Below are 21,527 nucleotides of genomic sequence, written 5' to 3'. Positions count from 1 at the left end.
GTTATCAATAATTTTTTTTTAATCTGGTGCGTACAAACTGGGTATCTTCATTGCTGTTCACAACACATACATCTAACCTGAATGTCCGGTAATGTGGCGTTTGGACACCTTTAAACATATTACCAAAAGAACATTTGCTGCAGTTATGTCCTTTGACCATCTCTTGTCAGTTAGGGTGATGTTTAACCTGTCAGATGGGTATAGTCGGTTTTAACTGCTATTATCATAAAATGTAGTTTTGATATTTCCTTGCAACCTGCATATTTTGTTGTGGATAAATTATGTGGGAAGCGAGAGTGTTTCTGTACCAATAGCAATAACGACCCATGCTATGGCCATGTCATGATAATTTTCGGTTGTTCACAGAAAACATGCTTGCATCAATCTGTAGTGTGCATGGTTAAGCATATATGTTATCATGGTCCAGAATTTATTGACACAGGTTGATCATACGCTGAATAATCCAACCACATTTTTGTTTGGAAGTGGAAAGAAATAATTGAAATTGCATTAATTGCAATGTGTAAAGAGTTGAGATACTGTATTATAATGTTGCTGCATGTCATTGTGGTATATATCATGTCTTGATTGGTGGATATGTTTAGTTTGTGACTTTATTTGAAGCAGAAATAATATGTGAATGCTTCATTGAGCATAATTCCGACTGGTAACCATGCACTTCGTCCGAGCACATTATCGCACGTGTCATGCAAGCCGTCTTAAATGATTACCTAAACTGTCATTTGGCAACCTAAAAAACTGCCTAGGTTGCCCGGCTGGCAACAGGGAAAAAAAGTTAAGTGAGAGCCCCTAACTTTAATAAGATTCCACGAAACGGACTTGAGGCAAAAATGTATGTGCATGAAAACCGAGTCAATATGGAAGGCAAATGGGCTGGGAGGGTGAAGGGAGGGGAGAACCACATAATTATTGTAGCATCAAAAATCCTGGAAACACATCTTTTTGCCAACTAAGTCCATACCAACCTTCCAGTATTCATTTATACCAAGCCTACACTATTCCCACATTATACTTTCCATATTTCAAGGAGTCATGCAGCATAGAAACACACCCTGAAGCCCAAACTCATCCATGACAAGCAAGATGTCCATTTGAGCTAGTCCCATTTGCATAGTCATAGCCCTCTGAACCTTTTCTATGTATATGTGTCTGTCTAAATTTATTTTAAACCTGGCAATTGTACTTACCTCCACAGCTTACTCTGGCAGCTTGTTCCATATGCCCACCAACATCTCTATGAAAATGTTGGCCTTTAGAAAGTCCCTTTTAAATCTTCCCTCTCTCACTTGAAATCTATGCCTTCCAGTTTTAGATGACCTTACCCAGCATATCTATGCGCTTGATGATTTTCTATACCTCTATAACACATCCTATGCTCCAGGGAAAAAGGTTCCCGGCTATCCAGCTTCTCCTTATAACTCAAGCCCTCCAGACCCAATAACATCCTTGAGAATGTTTTCTGCACACTTTCCAACTTAATGACATCCTTCCTGTAGCTGGGCTACTATAACTGTTCACAACACTCAAAATGTGATGTCACCAACAACTTGTACAGTTGTAACATGACATCTTGACCGATGAAACTAAGTATGCCAAATGCATTCTTCACCATCATGTTTATTTGTGTCACTACTTTTAGGGAACTATGTACCTGTACCATTAGTGTAGGTCTTGCTGTTCTGCAACACTCTTCAGAGCACAAACGTACAGTACACTCCATAATGTTTGGGGCAAAGACCCATTTATTTATTTCTCTCTGTACTCCACAATTTGAGATTAATAATAGAACAAAATCACATGTGTTTAAAGTGTACATTGTCAGATTTTATTAAAGTATTTTTATAAATTTTGATTGCACCGTGTAGAAATTACAGCAGTGTTTAAACATAGTCCCCCCATTTCAGGGCACCATAATGTTTGGGACACATGGCTTCACAGGCGTTTGTAATTGCTCAGGTGTGTTTAATTGCCTCCTTAATGGAGGTATAAGAGAACTCTCAAAACCATATAACCATATAACAATTACAGCACGGAAACAGGCCATCTCGGCCCTACAAGTCCATGCCGAACAATTTTTTTTCCCCTTAGTCCCACCTGCCTGCACTCATACCATAACCCTCCATTCCCTTCTCATCCATATGCCTATCCAATTTATTTTTAAATGATACCAATGAACCTGCCTCCACCACTTCCACTGGGAGCTCATTCCACACCGTTACCACTCTCTGCGTAAAGAAGTTCCCCCTCATATTACCCCTAAACTTCTGTCCCTTAATTCTGAAGTCATGTCCTCTTGTTTGAATCTTCCCTATTCTCAAAGGGAAAAGCTTGTCCACATCAACTCCGTCTATCCCTCTCATCATTTTAAAGACCTCTATCAGGTCCCCCCTTAACCTTCTGCACCAGAGAATAAAGACCTAACTTATTCAACCTATCTCTGTAACTTAGTTGTTGAAACCCAGGCAACATTCTAGTAAATCTAATACCTAGTCATTCCTCCAGTCTTAGGAACCTTCGGAAACTTTTATTGTGGTTTATCAACATGAGGACAAAAGTTGTGCCAATGAAAGTCAAAGAAGCCACTATGAGACTGAGAAACACGAATAAAACTGTTAGAGACATCAGCCACACCTTAGGCTTACCAAAATCAACTGTTTGGAACATCATTAAGAAGAAAGAGAGCACTGGTGAGTTTACTAATCACAGAGGGACTGGCAGGCCAAGGAAGACCTCCACAGCTGATGACAGAAGAATTCTCTCTATAATAAAGATAAATCCCCAAACACCTATCTGACAGATAGAAACATAGAAAATAAGTGCAGGAGTAGGCCATTCGGCCCTTCGAGCCTGCACCGCCATTCAATATGATCATGGCTGATCATCCAACTCTGTATCCTGTACCTGCCTTCTCTCCATACCCCCTTTTGCCACAAGGGCCACATCTAACTCCCTCTTAAATATAGCCAATGAACTGGCCTCAACTACCTTCTGTGGCAGAGAGTTCCAGAGACTCACCACTCTCTGCGTGAAAAATGTTTTTCTCATCTCGGTCCTAAACGATTTCCCCTTTATCCTTAAACTGTGACCCCTTGTCCTGGACTTCCCCAACATCGGGAACAATCTTCCTGCATCTAGCCTGTCCAACCCCCTAAGAATTTTGTAAGTTTCTATAAGATCCCCCCTCAATCTTCTAAATTCTAGCGAGTACAAGCCGAGTCTATCCAGTCTTTCTTCATATGAAAGTCCTGACATCCCAGGAATCAGTCTGGTGAACCTTCTCTGTACTCCCTCTAAGGCAAGAATGTATTTCCTCAGATTTGGAGACCAAAACTGTACACAATACTCCAGGTGTGGTCTCACCAATACCCTGTACAACTGCAGTAGAACCTCCCTGCTCCTATACTCAAATCAGAAACACTCTTCAGGAGTCAGGTGTGGATTTTGTCAATGGCCACTGTCCGCAGAAGACTTCATGAACAGAAAGACAAAGGCTACACTGCAAGATGCAAACCACTGGTTAACTGCAAAAATAGGATGGCCAGGTTACAGTTTGGCAAGAAGAGCAACAAAAGAGCAACAAAAGAGCAACCACAGACAAAGATTAACATATCAGTGTGATGGCCAGAGCAAAGTATGGAGGAGAGAAGGAAATGCCCAAGATCCAAAGCATACCACCTGATCTGTGAAACACATTGGTGGGGGTGATATGGCCTGGGCATGTATGACCGCTGAAGGTACTAGCTCACTTATCTTCATTGATGACACAACTACTGATGGTGTTAGCATAACGAATTCTGAAGTGTATAGACACATCCTATCTGCTCAAGTTCAAATAGCTCAAAACTCATTTGCCGTCGGTTCATTCTACAGCAAGACAATGATCCCAAACATACTGCTAAAGCAACAAAGGAGTTTTTCAAAGCTAAAAAAATTGTCAATTCTTGAGTGGCCAAGTCAATCACCTGATCTGAACCCAATTGAGCATGTCTTTTATATGCTGAAGAGGAAACTGAAGGGGATGAGCCCCCAAAACAAGCAATAAAGATAGCTGTAACACAGGCCTGGGCAGAGCATCACCAGAGCAGACACCCAGCAACTGGTGATGCTCATGAATCGCAGACTTCAAGCAGTTATTGCATGCAACGGATATGCAACAAAATACTAAACATGACAACTTTCTACATGGTGAAACCAAAATGTATAAAAATGGCCTTTATTAAAATCTGACAATATGCACTTTAACCACATGTGACTTTCTATTACAAATCTCAAATTGCGGAGTACAGAGGCAAATAATAAAATAATGGGTCTTGGTCCCAAACAGCATGAAGGGCACTGTAGATGGGGCATACCTGTGCTACAATGTGTTGGCGGTGAAGAGAATGAATATTCAGGGTAGTGACTGGTGTGCTAAAATATTGGCTCCTTTCTTCTGGATGGTGTTGTGCTTTTTGAGTGTTGTTGGAGTTTCACACATCAGATAGTGCAGAGCATTCCATTCACACCAAAATGCATTTTGTAAGTGATGGAAAGGGATTGGCGGATTGGGAGATTGGGAGAATACTCAGGATCTGGCTTATTTTCAAATTTATGATCAGCCATGATCACATTAAATGGCAGTACTGGCTCGAAGGGCCAAATGACCTACTCCTGCACCTATTGTCTATTATTTATTATTCTACTGCCCCAGTTGATCTTCTGGTCAAAGGTGACCCTTCAGGTTATTGATGGGGGGGATACTTCAGGTTATTGATGGGGGGGGATACTTCAGGTTATTGATAGTGCGAAAGGCGTTATTCCCTTTATCCTGCATGTGTACACTTTGGATGGCTTGATTGTAATCATGTATATTCTTTTCGCTGACTAGATAGCACGCAACAACAAAAGGTTGGCAATAATAAACTGAACTAAACTAAGCAATGAAAATCCCGCTGGCAATCAAAGGTGAATTGCCAAACTCCTTGTTGAAGATGGTCCAAGCCTGACACTTGATACAAATGTTGCTTGCCACCTATTAACCCGTTTTGTCCTGCTAAATGCAGGAATAGGCTTCACTTAATTTACTGAAGTGTTGTGAATTAAATTGACAATCAGGGAGCATCCTGGCCTTTGACCTTCGGGTAGTATGACGGTCATTCACGAAGCAGCTGATCATGGTTGGGCCTAGGACACTGACCCAGGAATGGAATATATAGCCACGGCAACATTTTCCACTTGACTCTCATTAATTACGCTATCATAAGAACTCTTTGATGCTAAGCCTGAAGGGGCAGATACAGAAGGCGAATCTCTCTCACCTTACCACTGCATTTCAGAATTTTGCAACAAGGGAGTGAAAAGGAACCAAGTGGTCCTAATGAATCACAAACCAGACACTGGTGAGCAGGTTACTGAAGAAGAAAGGTTTAATGGCCCCTTCCGTCATTTTACTGCAGGTTAAGAATAGATCATTTGGGTGATAATTAGATGAATTAGATATGTTCCATTTTTCATGAACAAAACATACCATAGTTTAATTCAAGGTGAGGCATGTTCTGGACTGCATGTCACAGGTACTTTATCGGAAATGTTGCCTGTTATCTTAGTCTGCTGTTTCCATGTTTCAGCAGGTAATCTGATTAATGTTAAGGGTAGCCAAAATGACTTCTGCATTGGCTGTGATCGCAGGAGGAAATGCAATAGGTCATCCTCTCAGTACTTCCAGGGAACTGACTATAAATGTTCCAGTTCCCTCCTTTGTACTCATATGCTGGACTGCTATCATTAAGGATGTTTATGTTTCTGCTGCCTCCTCGTGTTAGCTGCCTAATTATCTACCACTATTCACGACCTGATGCAACACGATTAGATAAATGGTACAATGGGTGAAATTGTGATTTCAATGGTGTAAACTGAAAAAATTTGAGATCCTTTGTGACTCTTTCAGCTATTTTTGGTTGCAATCAGCTTATTTGAAACAATTTTGTTAGTTTTCTAAGTTTTGCATGTTGACATGCATAACTGTTTATATCCAACAGAATAATTTTAATTGTGGAACACTTGATATAATAGCTTTCCATTTGCACAAACTCAGGAAGAATCCATTGTAGTGAACCATGCAACTTTAATATCAATGCATTTATATGATTCCTAACATTGTATGGTTCTGACTTGTCACAAAAATGAAGTACAAGCCAAACAGGAAAATTACAGCTATCCACTTTACCATCTTTTGAGTTGCTGACATAGCCACCAGATGGTGCAATTCACAATGAGCTGCCAGACATACAAAAATGCAGCCCACTTAAAACCAAAAGGGAATACAAAGCGAATTCTGTAAGTAACACTGAATAATAAAACAAAGCAGGCGGGATCCTTCAATTTTGATTATAAATCCATCAACTGTGAATGTGCTCCAGAAAATTGGCAAATATCAGTGGCTTTTTCAGCATTTAAATGCTACTCTAAGCTTGTACAATTGAGACTCTTCAATAAGAAATTTCATACTAATCTAGCAAAAAGCCAAAGAGAACAATAGTATAGTCAGCACATTGACACCTGACAGGCTTACCAATTCATCACAATTTCACCAGCCAAGGTGGAGAGTAGTGCTGAATAAATCTGACAGCAAGCTAGCAGAGTAAATTAGCTGAAATTAGGTGCTTTAATCAGGAAGAATGCCAAAGGCCACATCTCCTAATCAAAGGATTCCATGAACTATTTAAATGGCAGAATGAATTATATGCAAGTGGAAAGATGCTTCTTTTTTTTCCCTTTGCAAATTGCATCCGCAACTGTTATTTGTTAACATTTACATGTTAAAGGATAACAAGCTCTGATAGAAGCAGTAATGGCATGATTGTTGAAAGTGCAGACATCCCCATCTGAAAACTGATTGTGTGCTTTTGCAAAAGATGCCAAAAATCAAGGAAACAAAATGAATGTGTTCTCTAAATAGCATATAAAAATTATAAGTTACCAACATTGTGTTCAATTAGAAGATCTGTGCTACAACAGAGTATAGCTCACATATATCCTCTCACAGGAAAACAGCCAGTTTCATTACACAAAAGAACTCAAGAGCAACAAAGCAGATGCTCCTAAGCATCGATTTTCACACAGTTCCACCATATATCTATATAATTAAAAGTCTCATCTTGACCACTTCCTGTCTGCGCTGTATATTGATTTTAGAAAAAACGCTACCATATATCGCTATGATTTTTGGCCATCTTACTCACAAGTCCTCCTCCGCTGAGCTGGCCCTGACAATTTTTCCCATCGATGAAAATTAAAAAAGTTCTGAGTGTTTAAAAAACCTTGAGATCCTCTCGCATGTCAATCACCGTGATGAAGGTAAAGCCCCTTCTGGGGGGGGGGGGCGGCAGGACTAGAAAACCCCGGATGCCTGGACGTGACTTAGTCACTATGCAAGATCGCGAGGGAGAGGCCACGACTCTCATTCAGAGCTGTGAATCAACTGAACTGTGAGTCTGCAATGTACTTGCAATAAATGATTTGTTTGCGCTTAATGACAATGCCATGAGTTGTTTGGCCTGCTGCCCTGCCTGTGCTTGAAACTGCGATGCTTTATTAGGTCAGACTGTGTTTAGAAGGAATAAATGCTTTATTAGGTCTGACTGTGTTTGGTTCAAAAGCCCCGCTCATTTCGTGACTTATGCTTAGTGGACAGGTTGCGCTGATTGCGTAATTTTCGGTGAGTGCAGAGGTCACGCTGATTGCGTAATTTCCGGTAAGTGCAGAGGTCACGCAGATTGCGGATGTGACGCTGACTGCGGAAGCCCCAAAGTCGAGAGGCCGCGCCCAGCCGTGTGAGTATTCAAGAAAGTTTACTGCCATGTATATGGTGTGTGAGTCAGTGAGTGTGTGTGTATGTGTTTGTGAGTGTGTGTGTGCATGTCTGTGAATGTGTGTGTGTGTGTGTGTGTGTGTGTGTGTGTGTGTGTGTGTGTGTGTGTGTGTGTGTGAGTGTGTGTGTGTGTGTGTGTGTATGTGTGTGTGTGTGTGTGTGTGTGTGCGATTGTGAGTGCGAGTGTGTATGTATGTGTGTGTGTATGTGTGTGTGTGTATGTGTGTGTGAGTGGTCTCAGTGACTGAGCTGCCAGCCCAAGAATCCATTCGGCCCACAATGTCCATACTAGCCCCCCTGGAAACCAGTCTCTTCAGCCCACAACACCATGCTTGCTCTCCAGAAAGCCCCCCCACTGTCCAGCAATATTGGGATTGGTGGAGAGGTGGAACATTGTGTTGGGGGACCAGCCCTCCCGTGCAAAGCTGGGACCCAACGGGTCCCACTTAGTCTAGTTTTTCAATAAAGCTCTTCCAAATATCTGGATCATGGCAAGGCAAAAGTGCCAATAAGCGAGTTCGGTATTCCAACTGCACATGCCCAGGTCATAGGACACTGGAGATAAACATTCTTGGCAGCTGAGCTGCTGCATGTATACAGACCTGCGTTTCATCCGTTGTGAGGATCGAACCGGGCCTCCGGCGCTGCAAAAGCTGTTGAATTGCTACTGGAGTTAGCAAACCTAGTTCTCCTTTCTCCACTGGTCCATGCAGAAATCTCAGCCGTGACAATCTAATGAATGACGGTCTGGTCCCCCTCAGCCTGGGTGTATGGGTTCCATTCTCACTCGGGTTGCCCTCCCGGGTTATACAGGATTATTATGCAGGGGCGAACCGTGCACCCCTCTCCTGCATAACCCCTGGAGGCAGATTTGTGAGCGGAGTCTCTCTACCATCCTTGTCCCCTCCCGAGTGTCCCATTCCTGTCCGGTGGCAGCCGGAAATGTCCGGGGTGACCCTGGACTGACGGGACACTGGCCCGGAGCAGTGACGGCCCCAGGCTTACAGCCAGCACGGAGAAGGATCGCTAACTCCAACTCAACTCTGCTCCAACTCCCCAGGCACCCGTTCCCCGATGGGCCGGGGACCGTCAGTTGCACCTCTCGCCTTATCCAGTGGCTGTCGGTTAACCCCCTCGGTGCCAGCGAAAGCCTAACACCAGCCATCAACGGGGATACACACAAAATGCTGCAGTAACTCAGCGGGTCAAGCAACATCTCTAGAAAAGGGCGTGGACCCGAAATATCACCTATTCCTTTTGTCCAAAGATGCTGCCCATCCCGGTTAGTTACTCCAGCACATTGTGTCTACCTTCGGTATAAACCAGCATCTGCAGTTCCTTCTTTCAGAGCGACGCCTGTCCCTGTGTAAAGGTGAGGCGATGGGGAGAGAGATGGGGAGAGGGGTGGGAAGGGGGATGAGAAGGGGGATGATGAGAAGGGGGATGAGAAGAGGGATGAAGAGGGGGATGAAAAGGGGGATGAAAAGGGGGATGAAAATGGGAAGAGGGATGGGAAGAGGGATGGGAAGAGGGATAGGAAGAGGGATGGGGAGAAAGGAACTCGCTATCGTGGCTTCACTCAGGTCCCGGACACCCCGTCTCCACAAGAACTTCCCGGCACAAGGATAATCCCTCCACAACCACCCTTCCGTCCCCCTGCCCTGGACCGGAGGGAGGGACTGGGGGACATTGCCCGACTCTGTAATCAACATGCAAACCCTGGCACTCCCCGCAGAATGTTAAACACAACACACCTGTGAGCAAAACACAAGCACACAGGTCTTTCACCCTCCTTCTCTCTCCCCACCTCTCACCATCTCTCTGCCAGTCCAGTCCCTCCCCGTCTCACACTCGCATCTGCCCTCTCTCTCTCTCGCTGTTACACCCCGCTCTCCCGCCACCTGGCACCCCGGTTTGCTTTTTTTTTTCTCTATTGAACTTTGACAAATCCCATGATTCCTTGCGTTTTTCGGAATACCAAACTCGCTTATTTTAGTTTCAATCTGTGGTCAAGACATTGGCCCATGATATAGTTAAAAATAAGTTATTTTCTCAGCCATGTCAAATTATATGATGAGTCCTATCAACATGTCTTGGTCCTGGCATGACTTATTCAGAAGTTGTAATCTTGACCACATCCTGATAAAAACTTCCATGTGTTTGGTCCTCGTTCTGGTTGTAAAAGAGATGTGAAAATGTATTTGTGTGAGTCAGTTATACAGCACAGCAACAGGCACAACCTATCCATGTCAACCAAGCTGCCCCATCTAAGCTAGTCCCATTTGCTTGTGTTTGGCCCATATCCCTCTAAACCTTTCCTGCATGTACCTGCCCAAATGAGTTTTAAATGTTGTTTCTGTTCCTCAGCTATTTCATCTGGCAGCTCATTCCATTTACCCACCACTCTCTGGGGAAAGGTTGCACTTCAGGTTCCTATTAGATCTTGCCTCTCTCACCTTAACCCTTGCCCCCATTCTTGATTCCCCTAATCTGTGAAAAAATCCTATGCACATTCATTCTATCAGTACACTTCATGATCTTATACCACTTAATACAGTCACTCCCTTAGTCTTGTATGCTCCAAGGAATAAAATCCTAACATCCCTAATCTCTCCCCATAGCTCAGGCCCTTGAATTCTGGAAACATTCTCATTAATCTTGTCTGCAATATTTCCAGATTAATAGCATTGTTCCTTAAGAAGGGTGACTGAAATTTACAGATTTGGGAAGCAGTGGGAGAGAGAGGATAGTGTACTGGAAATAAAAATTGGAGAATAAGTAAATTTGAAACAGAAAACTAGCAGTTGAAATGGAAAATCAGCACTGTTCACAATAAAAATAGCAGCTAACAACAAGTAATTATTGAAGAAGAATAACAATAAAATGTATCATGCTCCCAAGGGTGAAATATTAACTATAAAATGTGGAACTTGCAATTGGAAATACATGTCAGAATGATCAAGTCATTCAGGAGGGAGGGGAAAAAAACTGTGGACAATTTAAACAAACATACCATGTGTAGAAAGGACAGTGTGGGAATGGGAGAGGGAGTTAAAGTGTTTCGCAATCGGGATATCAGGTAGGTTTAGGCAGACTGAGCGGAGGTGTTCAGCGAAACGATCGCTTTATGTTATGTTTAATGTTAAGCTTTATGTTATTCATTTCTCCAGCAAAGGCAGTAATCCAAAGAAAAAAGACAACCAAGCAAATTCATACACATTTGTAATGTATGTATAAACGATTTTAAATATCCACACAACTCCAAATCTTTCAAAATTCTATTTTGCCAGGTACTTATCAATGCATTTCAATGAGGACTATAGAATGCCAACACTTAAAAAGGTAGAAAGAAGATGTGGTATTCCCACAAAGTATTAAACTTTACTTGAAAAAATATATTGTTTTATAAATAATTAAGACATTTAATATAATGAGACGTATTGAGACAGTAAAGAGTGAAGATCTGTTTCAGAATAATTAATAACTGATAAGTGACACATTTGTAACTATATCATGTAAATGGAGAATGTTGGAGAATTTACTTTCCACTCCACGGGTCAATGGAACATAAGATACTTTACCATAAATGGCAATTGATGCTCAGTCAGAATAATAATTCATGACTTAAAAAGAATTGGTAAGAATTGACAAATAAAAAATATTTAATGATACAGTCAATACAAGTGTTAAAATACGCAGTGCCAATTTAAATAATGGCAAAAAGCAAAGTTAACTAATTTGCTCTCCATCTGTTTGCAAAATGTTGTTTAATACTTAAAACTGAATCTTTACTTGGAGAGTTAATAAACATGGATATTAAAGTCATGATTTTTTTTCGATGAGTTAACAAGCATTCTCAGAAATATTATTAACTTCTGCATTCTGCAATTATCCAACTTTATTCATTCTGATTTTTGAGTTTGGATTATTTCTATTATCAATATTCCTTCAGAGTCTGTGGGCCATTAATAATTCATGATCTGCCGTCTAGGCAGTTTATGTCAAATGGAAATATAATCTTATGATAGGAGACGACATCCATTATTAAGAGTGATAAACAGATGCTGGCTGGATCTGCAACTTCACTTAATAGAACCCCAGGAAAATGCGTTTAATCATGTTATTTCAAAGCAATTTGCTGTGAAGAGAAACAACATGTGATAATGGTCATCTAATGAAACTTGGTCATGGTTTTCATTTCTTGAGGTACGGTCTCAATGCAAAATAAAATTATAGCAAGTGCAAAGTCACAGTGTGATACACCACCTAATGAAATATTAGTTAACTGCACACACTTCCACCCAGGACCTTGTTCCAACTTCAAAACACAATGCAATAATTACAATTTGAATTATCATCAAATAATTTAACATTTTATCTCTAAGCTTATACTTTGACCACAGAAGCAGTTTGCACTTTTGCTTAAATATAATACATTTTGCACTTGCTAATGGAGACATGCATTTTTGCTCAGAGATTTTTCATTGAAAAATTACCATTTAAATTTTTTCCATGAATAGCCTCCATATTTTAAAGTGAGAATTCCACTTTATTTGTCTCTATGACTTACATTGAAACATTTTAATTGGCCTCACAAGAATTACCCATAGGTGCATGTTCAAATTCATTGCGTAATAAACACCAATGGCAACATTATTATTTAGCAGAATCTAAACATAGAAAAAGTACAGGAGAGGAAGCAGCCCTTCGCCCCACAGTGCCTCTACCGAACATGATGCCAAACTAAAATAATCTCCTCTGCCACGACATGATTCATATCCCTCCATTCCTTCACATCCAAGTGCCCATCTAAAAGCCTCTTAAATGCCACTATTGTATCTGCCTCAATCATCACCCCCAGCAGTAATTCCAGCCATCCATCACCATCTATGTAAAGAAAACTTGCCCTGCACATCTCCTTTAAACTTTTCCCCTTTCATCTTAAAGTAATGCTCTCTAGTCTTTTGACATCCCCACCCTGGGAAAAGGGTTCTGACTGTGAAAAAGATTGTCAAATCTGTTCCATCACTCATTTAGAAAACAATTTATCTGTATATTACTTCTATGCATCCACCTTTCTCTATATACCCTAATATTCTGATTAAAAATGTATTCATCTATCTTGTAAACTTTAGAACTCCAATCCAGGGAAGTGTCATTAAAGGCTCCCTCAGTATTTCTAGTGAAAAATTGATTTGTCATTTGACTCCCGAACAACCTGGTCCTAATATTAAGAGTTTGCTTTTATGATCTAGATTCCTTCAATACTTACGAACGTTTGGAGCCATGGGTTCAAGCACAAAAGAATGCTTGGTTTCTGTGCAGGCCCTCTGCTTGTCACAATTCTAATTTAATGGTTTCAGCCTCCTAATGTAATACTGTAATTAACTATCATTTTATCCTTCATTAAATCCTCAGAGCTAGTTTTTTACCCTTATTAATATTTTATTGCAAAAATATGAGATTTTACCTTTGAGTAAGCTAAAAGAGAAGTGTATCCACAGAAATCAGAGTCAATTGGAACATATATGAAGTTCATCCGAAAGGACGGGTATTCTATATGAAGCTTTACTCATATTCTTGATAAAATACTTTTTCGATATGAATGCCCACGGCAGTGAGAGGAGCGGTCAAGTACTAAGTATTCTTCTCAGCTTGGTTTGTAGTTGGTTTAGTTAAATCTACGCAAGTTCGTGCTAGATCAAACTATAGAATGCGTGGCCTTCAAAGTCAAAGTAGCCTTTATTGTCTTGGCTAGGTGTAAAGAATGTGAAAGGATTCTTTTATGCAGCTAATATCTTCCAGTTGATTAAGCACAACATTTCAATACTGACCTTTAAGTTGTTTTATCACCATGAGAACGTCACTGTTAGCTACGGGGCCTATTAATTTCTCATTTTCCCACTGAAATACTGAGCTGCAATGGAGGGAGGCTACATCATATACAATAACTAGAACTAGAATTAAACTTCATAATCCTAAAAATTCTTTAAGATTCTATATCAAATTCAGCTTTGAATTTGCACTTGTGTACTGTTAACAACAAATCTGTTCTACTCATGCACGTGCCACTTACAATTCTATTCTTCATGTATTGAACAATGGACAATCAGCTCAATGCTAGAATAAGCATGCAGGTACAGCAGGCAGTGAAGAAAGCGAATGGCATGTTGGCCTTTATAACAAGAGGAATCAAATATAGGAGCAAAGAGGTCCTTCTGCAGACGTGCAGGGCCCTAGTGAGACCACACCTGGAGTATTGTGTGCAGTTTTGGTCCCCTAATTTGAGGAAGGACATTCTTGCTATTGAGGTTTAGCGTAGGTTTACAAGGTTATTTCCTGGGATGGCGGGACTGTCATATGCTGGGAGAATGGACCAGCTGGGCTTGTACACTCTGGAGTTTAGAAGGATGAGAGGATATCTCATTGAAACATATAAGATTGTTAAGGGCTTGGACCACTAGAGGCAGGAAACATGTTCCCAATGTTGGGTGAGTCCAGTACCAGGGGCCACAGTTTAAGAATAAGGAGTAAGCCATTTAGAACGGAGACGAGGAAACACTTTTTCTCACAGAGAGTGGAGAGTCTGTGGAACTCTCTACCTCCGAGGGCAGTGGAGGCGGGTTCTCTGGATGCTTTCAAGAGAGAGCTAGATAGGGCTCTTAAAAATAGCAGAGTCAGGGGATATGGAGAGAAGGCAGGAACAGGGTACAGCTTGGGGATGATCAGCCATGATCACATTGAATGGTGGTGGTGGTTCGAAAGACCAAATGGCCTACTCCTGCACCTATTGTCTATTGTCTAATTCCTAAATATAGGTGCTTCAGAACAAAGTGATTGACTGTAATTCCAAATTGCAAGAATGATCAAATCTGAATCACAGCCTTTTTTTAATCAAATCTGTTGTGCATCTCTGGAGTTGGTGTTTGATCTCAAAACTGATTTAATTTGTTTCCAACTTTAATTAATATCCATTAATAAAGCTGTACAAATAAAAGGATAACTGAAATGTACAAATAATTTGTTTCATGAGATTAGCACATAGAATAATTGAGCAGTGCTGCACTTTGCCCCAACCTTCGTTAATCTGTTACTGAAACATTCAACCATCCTTTTGCTAGCTCAAGAATTGCCGACTGCATATATATCGCTGGTTTATCTCATTTCTTTTCTACCTGGTAAATGAAGTAATCTGAAATTCCATCTCTAATCAAGTCCTGTTCAATGCTGACATTGACTGCCACTTCATCAAAGACTCAATTAGAAAATAGTTACCCCGGTTTTCAAACCCCTTACTGATCATTATCCCCTAAATATCTCTGTAACTTCTTCAACTCTTCCACCATTGTTAAACGTTCTACCTTTATTTTCTTAAAAACTAATTCTAGGATCAAGCTTTTGCCTGATAGGTCAGACTCAAACATTTGTACAATAAATTTGAAATATTTTTGCAATAGTCAATCACTGTATACACACAAGTTGTCATTGTTGTCCAAGAAAATTTGAGAGTAGGCGTTTTGTCACAGCATAAACGATGCTGAAAGTGAGCACTTTATAACACTCCGTGGCATGACAAATGAAAACTGTTTTAAGTGCAGTAATTCTAGAGCACTTGAACTTATACAATATGCTCATAGGTAAAACAGGTCAAGCAGCAGGTTGTAACTCAAGGGCCTGTCCCACTTGGGCGTCATTTGCGCGTCACGCAGATGGCTCGCAAAGATTTTGTCCATCCCAAAATCCTGGGGCACCGCGCGTCACTGCCTACGTCACCACCCACCATGCGCGCATGATGCACACCATGCGCGTATCACATGCTCGTCGTGCATCGTGACGCGTAAATGATGTCGCGCAAATGACGCACAAGTGGGACAGGCCCTTCACTGCTCCAAATCCTGAGCGATTGCACAAGAAGGGTGACTGGTAACAGGAGAAGAACAGAGTGTTTAAAAAACAGTCAAGTAGTGGGGAATAAAATGAGTAATATTTAAAGCAAACCCTTCATTATGCACTAATTGTTCTATATCCATTCAAAGTTGTCAATTGAATGTGAATAATAGTGATTTAATATTTACATGTTCTCCAGAGCTAATTGGGTAGCACTCTAACCTGAGCCATGGATGATAGCTCCACTTACGAGACTTCAATTCGAGAAAATTCAAGTCAACATTTCTGGGAGTAAAGGCAGCACTTAAGGCAGCAGTCCACTGGTGAAGGTGCCATATTTTCGATAGAATATTAAATTGGGCCGGCTTGGCCTGCTTTCTGGTTGAAATAAACAGTGGCATGATTTGGAAGTGCAACATGGAAATTAGCAATGGCATCCTGATCAATGTTAATCTCTCAATCAGCATCACTGAGACAAGTTCATTGATTTAATTATTCAGCTCTCCTGTCTCACATTGCACAAAAGCACTTTGGGATCCTCTGAGGTCCAAGTTTTTCTTTCTCAACTTAAAAAACAAGATTCCTTGACAAGCAGCTCCTGAGACTCTGCAGCAAGAATCTGACTCCTCTTCATTAAGTATAGCTTCACTATCAACATCACAATCCCAACCAAACTCATCTCCAAACTCCTGGATGTGGGAGTCATTACCTCACCACTGCCACCAGATCCTTGACCTCATTGATCTATAAACCACAATCACTGAGGATAGGTGACGAAACATCCTCCACAATAATTCTCATCAGTGATGCCCCACAAGGATGAGTTCTCAGCCCCTTACTATACTCCCTACAGACTCACGATCATGCCGTCAAATTTTGCTCCAACTCAATTTACAAGTTTGCAGATGACACCACTGTAATGGTTCGGATCGTGAACAATGACGAGACAGAGTACTGGAACTTAGTTACAGGGTGTCAAGAAACAACCTTTCCCTCAGTGTCTGCAAGACAAAGGAGCTAGTTATGGTCTTCCAAAAGCCTGGCGTACACACCCCAATCAGCATCAATGGTACCAATGTGAAGATGGTCAAGAGCTTCAAATTCCTTGGCATTAATATCATCATCAATTTGTTCTGGACCAACCACATTGAAGCAACATCCAAGAAAGCACACCAACAGCTCTACTTCTTAAGAAGACTAAGGAAGTTCGGCTAAGTGTCGAACAACACTTACCAACTTCTACAGATGCACTGCAGAAAGCATCATTTGGGATGCATCACAGCTTGGTTTGGCAGCAACTCAAGACAACATGAAATTGCAGAGTTGTGGATACAGCCCAGTATATCACACAGGTCAGCCTCTCCACCATTGACTTCATCCATACGTCACACTGGTTCACAAAAGCAGCCAACATAATCAAGGACCTTTTTCATCCCAGTCATTCACATTCACCCCTCTCTCCTGGGGCAGAAGATGCAAAAACATAAAAGCATAAACCACCAGATTCAGGAACAACTCATTTCCTGCTGTTATCAGACAACTGAACAGTCTTCCCATAAGCTAGGGTGTAGTATCCATCTTCCAACCAACTTCACTGCAGACCATTGCACTTTTTCTCTGTAACGCTGTGAAATTACATTATGCATTCTGGTATTTTTCTCTTTGCACTACCTGTTGTACTTGTGTACAGCTTGATTGTACTTGTAGCATGATTTAACTGGATAGCATGCAAACAAATCTTTTCACTGTATTCTGATAAACATGATAAAGTAGCCAACGCCAATGCTCAGCTATGCTGAAGCTTTGAAGAGAAAGAATGTATAGATGGTTATAGGGGATAACGGCATGTCAAAACACATCTTTAATTAAAGGTCATCTATGTGCTAAGCAAAGAGATGCACAGTGTGCAGCATAATGAAGGCTTATATTTAATCTGCCAGTCACTTGGCAGGGAGCAGACTCATTTCATAGTTATACTAATACAAATTAAATATTCAAAAGGAAGATATCAAAAATTATTCATCATGAGAAAACAGAGATGTATGTGGACAGATAGTAATCAGCCCAATTTATTCATGTGGCTTTTTTTCCCATAACATAATTAAGACAATGTCTCAATGTTACTTGCACAGAATTAATAATATTAAATGGCGTAAGGCAATATTGTTTGCCTAAAATCGGAATGAATTCCAAAGGGTCCATAGATGGCATTAAGGCTCAATATTATGTCCTCTTTAATGTCATATCTTGATATAAATACCGGAAATATTTTTTTAGGAGCAGGATTCACTTATCATTTACAGATTTATCAATAATTGGAATATTTGCAGATTCAGAGTCAGCCCTCACAATACTAGTCTGAAGAAGGGTTTCGGCCCGAAACGTGCCTATTTCCTTCGCATAGATGCCTGCACCCGCTGAGTTTCTCCAGCTTTTCTGTGTAACCTAATTTAGGATATCTGGATTCTCTGTCCTCAGATGCCTTCAAACAATCCATGTGAAATATTTTATCCCAGAAACAGTGTTTGAACTTTCAAAGGTAGACAAAGATGCTGGAGAAACTCAGCGGGTGAGGCAGCATTTATGGAGCGAAGGAATAGATGACATTTCGGATTGAGACACTTCTTCAGACTGATGTGGGGGTGGGGGAGCGGGGGCATGAAAACCCTTCTTCCCGCCCTCCTCCCCCCCAAATCAGTCTGAAGAAGGGTGTCGACCCGAAACGTCACCTATTCCTTCGCTCCATAGATGCTGCCTCACCTGCTTAGTTTCTCCAGCAATTTTGTCTATCTTCGATTTTTCCAGCATCTGCAGTTCTTTCTTGAACATTCAAAGGTGTACTGTCAACTTTTACAGTGCACTTCCACTGTAAACATCTAATTCAATGGAACCATTTGCCAGACTCAAAGTATTGAAGTACAGCGTCAAGTTAAGAATCAAGAGTGTTTAATTGTCATATGGACCAACAATGGAACAATGAAATTCTTACTTGCAGCAGCTTAGTCATTGTAGCTATTGAGATTATATTGAATCACTGCTCAAGATTATATTGACTGCTTTTGTTGAGTTTGAGAACCTGAACTAAAGGGATAGATTGGGTGGGCGAATACTTTATTCCTTGGAGCACAGGAGGATAAGGAGCGATCTTATAGAGGTGTATAAGATCATGAGAGGAATATCCAGGGTAAAAGTACAGAATCTTTTACCCAGAGAAGGGGAATCAAGAACCAGGGACATTATTTTAAGGTGAGAGGGGAAAGATTTAATAGTAACTGGAGGGGCATCCTTTTCACATAGGGTGGTGGGTATATGGAACAAGCAGCCAGAGGATATTTGAGGAAGGTACTATAACAACATTTAAAATAAATTTGGACAAGTACACAGATATGATAGGGTTAGATGGGACTAGTATACTGCCCTAATTTGACAAAAGGAAGCAACTGACAATTTTGTCAAAATTGAGTTATTGCTTGTTTTAGGGTATTTGAGATATGCTCTACACAATGGTGAACAAAACAAGTCTTCTCCGAGTACAATTTGAAAATATTTATACCAGAGAAGTAAGACATTCCATCACAGAGTGCTGAAAGAAAAACACGTTTTCATAATTTACAAGTAAACGCCTTTCTGTCAGTTGCTTCCTTTTGTCAAAGTAGGGCAGTATAGCTGGAGCATCTTGGTTGGCATGGACAGATTGGGCCGAAGCGCCTGTTTCTATGCTGTTTAACTCTATATTACAATAACACAGTGAAATCCTAAAGTGGCTACATTTCACAAAGTGCTTACGAGTGTGTCCAGCATAGGTTTATGTTATGTAACACAATAGTTTATTTATCTATTTCTTCATTTGTTCATATTTAAGGATATGGGCGTCATTGACAACACCAGCATTTATATCCTATCCTTATCTGCCCTTTGGCATGCAAAACTGAACCAATGACATACACATCCCCTCACAAAAATAAATACATTTTAAAAAGACAGCTTGGATGACCTGAAATTTACAGACATGGGTGATGAGAAAGGCCAAAATAACATTCCGATGAGTCTAAAGGTGAAGGAGGAATGTTTGAGCCTTTCACTGATAGAAAGGCTGAATTATAGTATGGGCAAGCATCATTGTTTAAGTGAATGCAATGCCTGTGTTGGTTAACTGTGTTGGTTAACTGTTAAGTTAATGCATAAGATTAAAAACAGCTATCATCTGTGCTCAGTTAATTGGAAGAGTTTTTTTCTTGATTCTCCAATTGTTCAATTGCAAATAATATTTGCCATATTGCTCTCCACAACTAACACAAAGCAGAAATTGGCTTATTTTCTATAGAAAAAAAATGAGCAGCTGTGTTCCAACACCGAGGAACATAAGCACAATATCAAGAGGAGAATGCTCATTGTGATCAGCTCAACTAATTAGAATTGTTGCAGGCTGTTAGTAAAGAAGTCCAGCCAATTCTAAGCATCTTGGAAAGGTTTCTTTTGTATCCAAAAAAAATCCAACACAGATGGAATGCTGCAGCATATTTAGCTATCACTGCCTGAAGATGACATAAAGCTGACTGCAACAGTTGGACAAAATCCAGTAGGATGCACTAAGATGTGATGTGCCTGATCAATTTAGGTCAAAATTCCCAACCTTGGTCTAAGTGGAACGCTGCACCTAATTTATTTATGCATTCTGGAGAACTGGGCATTGCTTGCATTTGCTTTTTGCAGCCAACTGACCTGAGACACTGATGATGGTCATTCAATATGACCCTCTTTTACCATTTTGGAGAGCTGATTCCACATTGATTCAAAGGCTAAGAAGGAATAGTGTTATACTTCCAAGTTCGGAAGATGTGCTGGAGTATTGGTATACTCAAGCTAATTCTGCCCTTTCCCTTTGTGGTGCCGGAGGTCATGGATTTGGCAAGTTCTCCTGAAGAAGCCCGAGGATATCAGACAGGATTCATTCGCAGTCACAAAATGTTGGTGGTGGAGCCAATTACGTTTAGACTTGCTCTGTAGATGCTACAAAAACAGAGTCCCAGTAGGTTTTTAAATGATTACTCCTTACCTGTGTGCCCTGGCAGCGGTGAATGCGGACGCGGCAGAGTTGGCGAGGTGCTCGAAGTCACAATTAGGCTCTTCCGGTTATTTGTACGGCAACTGAAACATAATAATGCAAATGTTCAAGAAACCATGAAGCACAAAGAAACCATTTTTCTTGTATCTTTTTCCAAGCCTACCATTTTTACTCAGAATATTCAAAGAGTTTTATTCTATTCTCCTTGTCTTAAAATATGAATAATATCTGGTACATTGCGCAGTGCAATTAATTATAAGGCTGAAGTTAGCTTCCCAAGAATTAAATAGCCATGCGTGTATCAAAATCTACTGAGCAACTTTATAAACAGCATCCGCTAATTGAGTGCTCTTAGTGGGCCAAAATATTCCAAAATGCTTTGCAGGAGTCTCACCACACACAATTCAAAACCATAGCACATAAGGAGAGAGAAAGGCAGCTCTTGCACAAAGAAATATGTAATTAAGAGATTACAAGAGGTAGTGGTGGAGAAGCAGAGGAGACATTAGTACAGATGTTAGACCCTGGAAAAGAATAGGGTTTCACAACTGGAGGCCTCTCACCATGCATCCTGCCGGCAGTACTGAGAAATCTCAACACTAAAGCTGGATTACTGTACAGCAGGGCCTATCAGGGACAACAGAAACTCATATGTCAGGCTGTTACTCATTGACTACAGCTCGGCGTTTAATGCCATCATTCCCC

At 40.8% G+C, this 21,527-nt stretch overlaps 1 protein-coding gene across 6 annotated transcripts in view; it reads right to left on the bottom strand.

Moving 5' to 3' along the window:
- The window catches only part of mast2 (microtubule associated serine/threonine kinase 2), a 323,001-nt gene that overhangs the window by 105,901 nt on the left and 195,573 nt on the right, over nucleotides 1-21,527 (bottom strand). For all 6 annotated transcript variants that reach the window (XM_055641697.1, XM_055641698.1, XM_055641700.1 and 3 more), the window contains one exon: nucleotides 20,814-20,905. In XM_055641697.1, coding sequence (XP_055497672.1) covers nucleotides 20,814-20,905 — 92 coding nt within the window. The remainder of the gene's footprint in view (nucleotides 1-20,813; nucleotides 20,906-21,527) is intronic.

This window comes from Leucoraja erinacea, chromosome 10, assembly GCF_028641065.1.
Source record: "Leucoraja erinacea ecotype New England chromosome 10, Leri_hhj_1, whole genome shotgun sequence".
Classification (NCBI taxonomy): domain Eukaryota; kingdom Metazoa; phylum Chordata; class Chondrichthyes; order Rajiformes; family Rajidae; genus Leucoraja; species Leucoraja erinaceus.
Note: the sequence above shows the minus strand (reverse complement) of the source record. Positions and strands in the feature narration are given on the sequence as shown.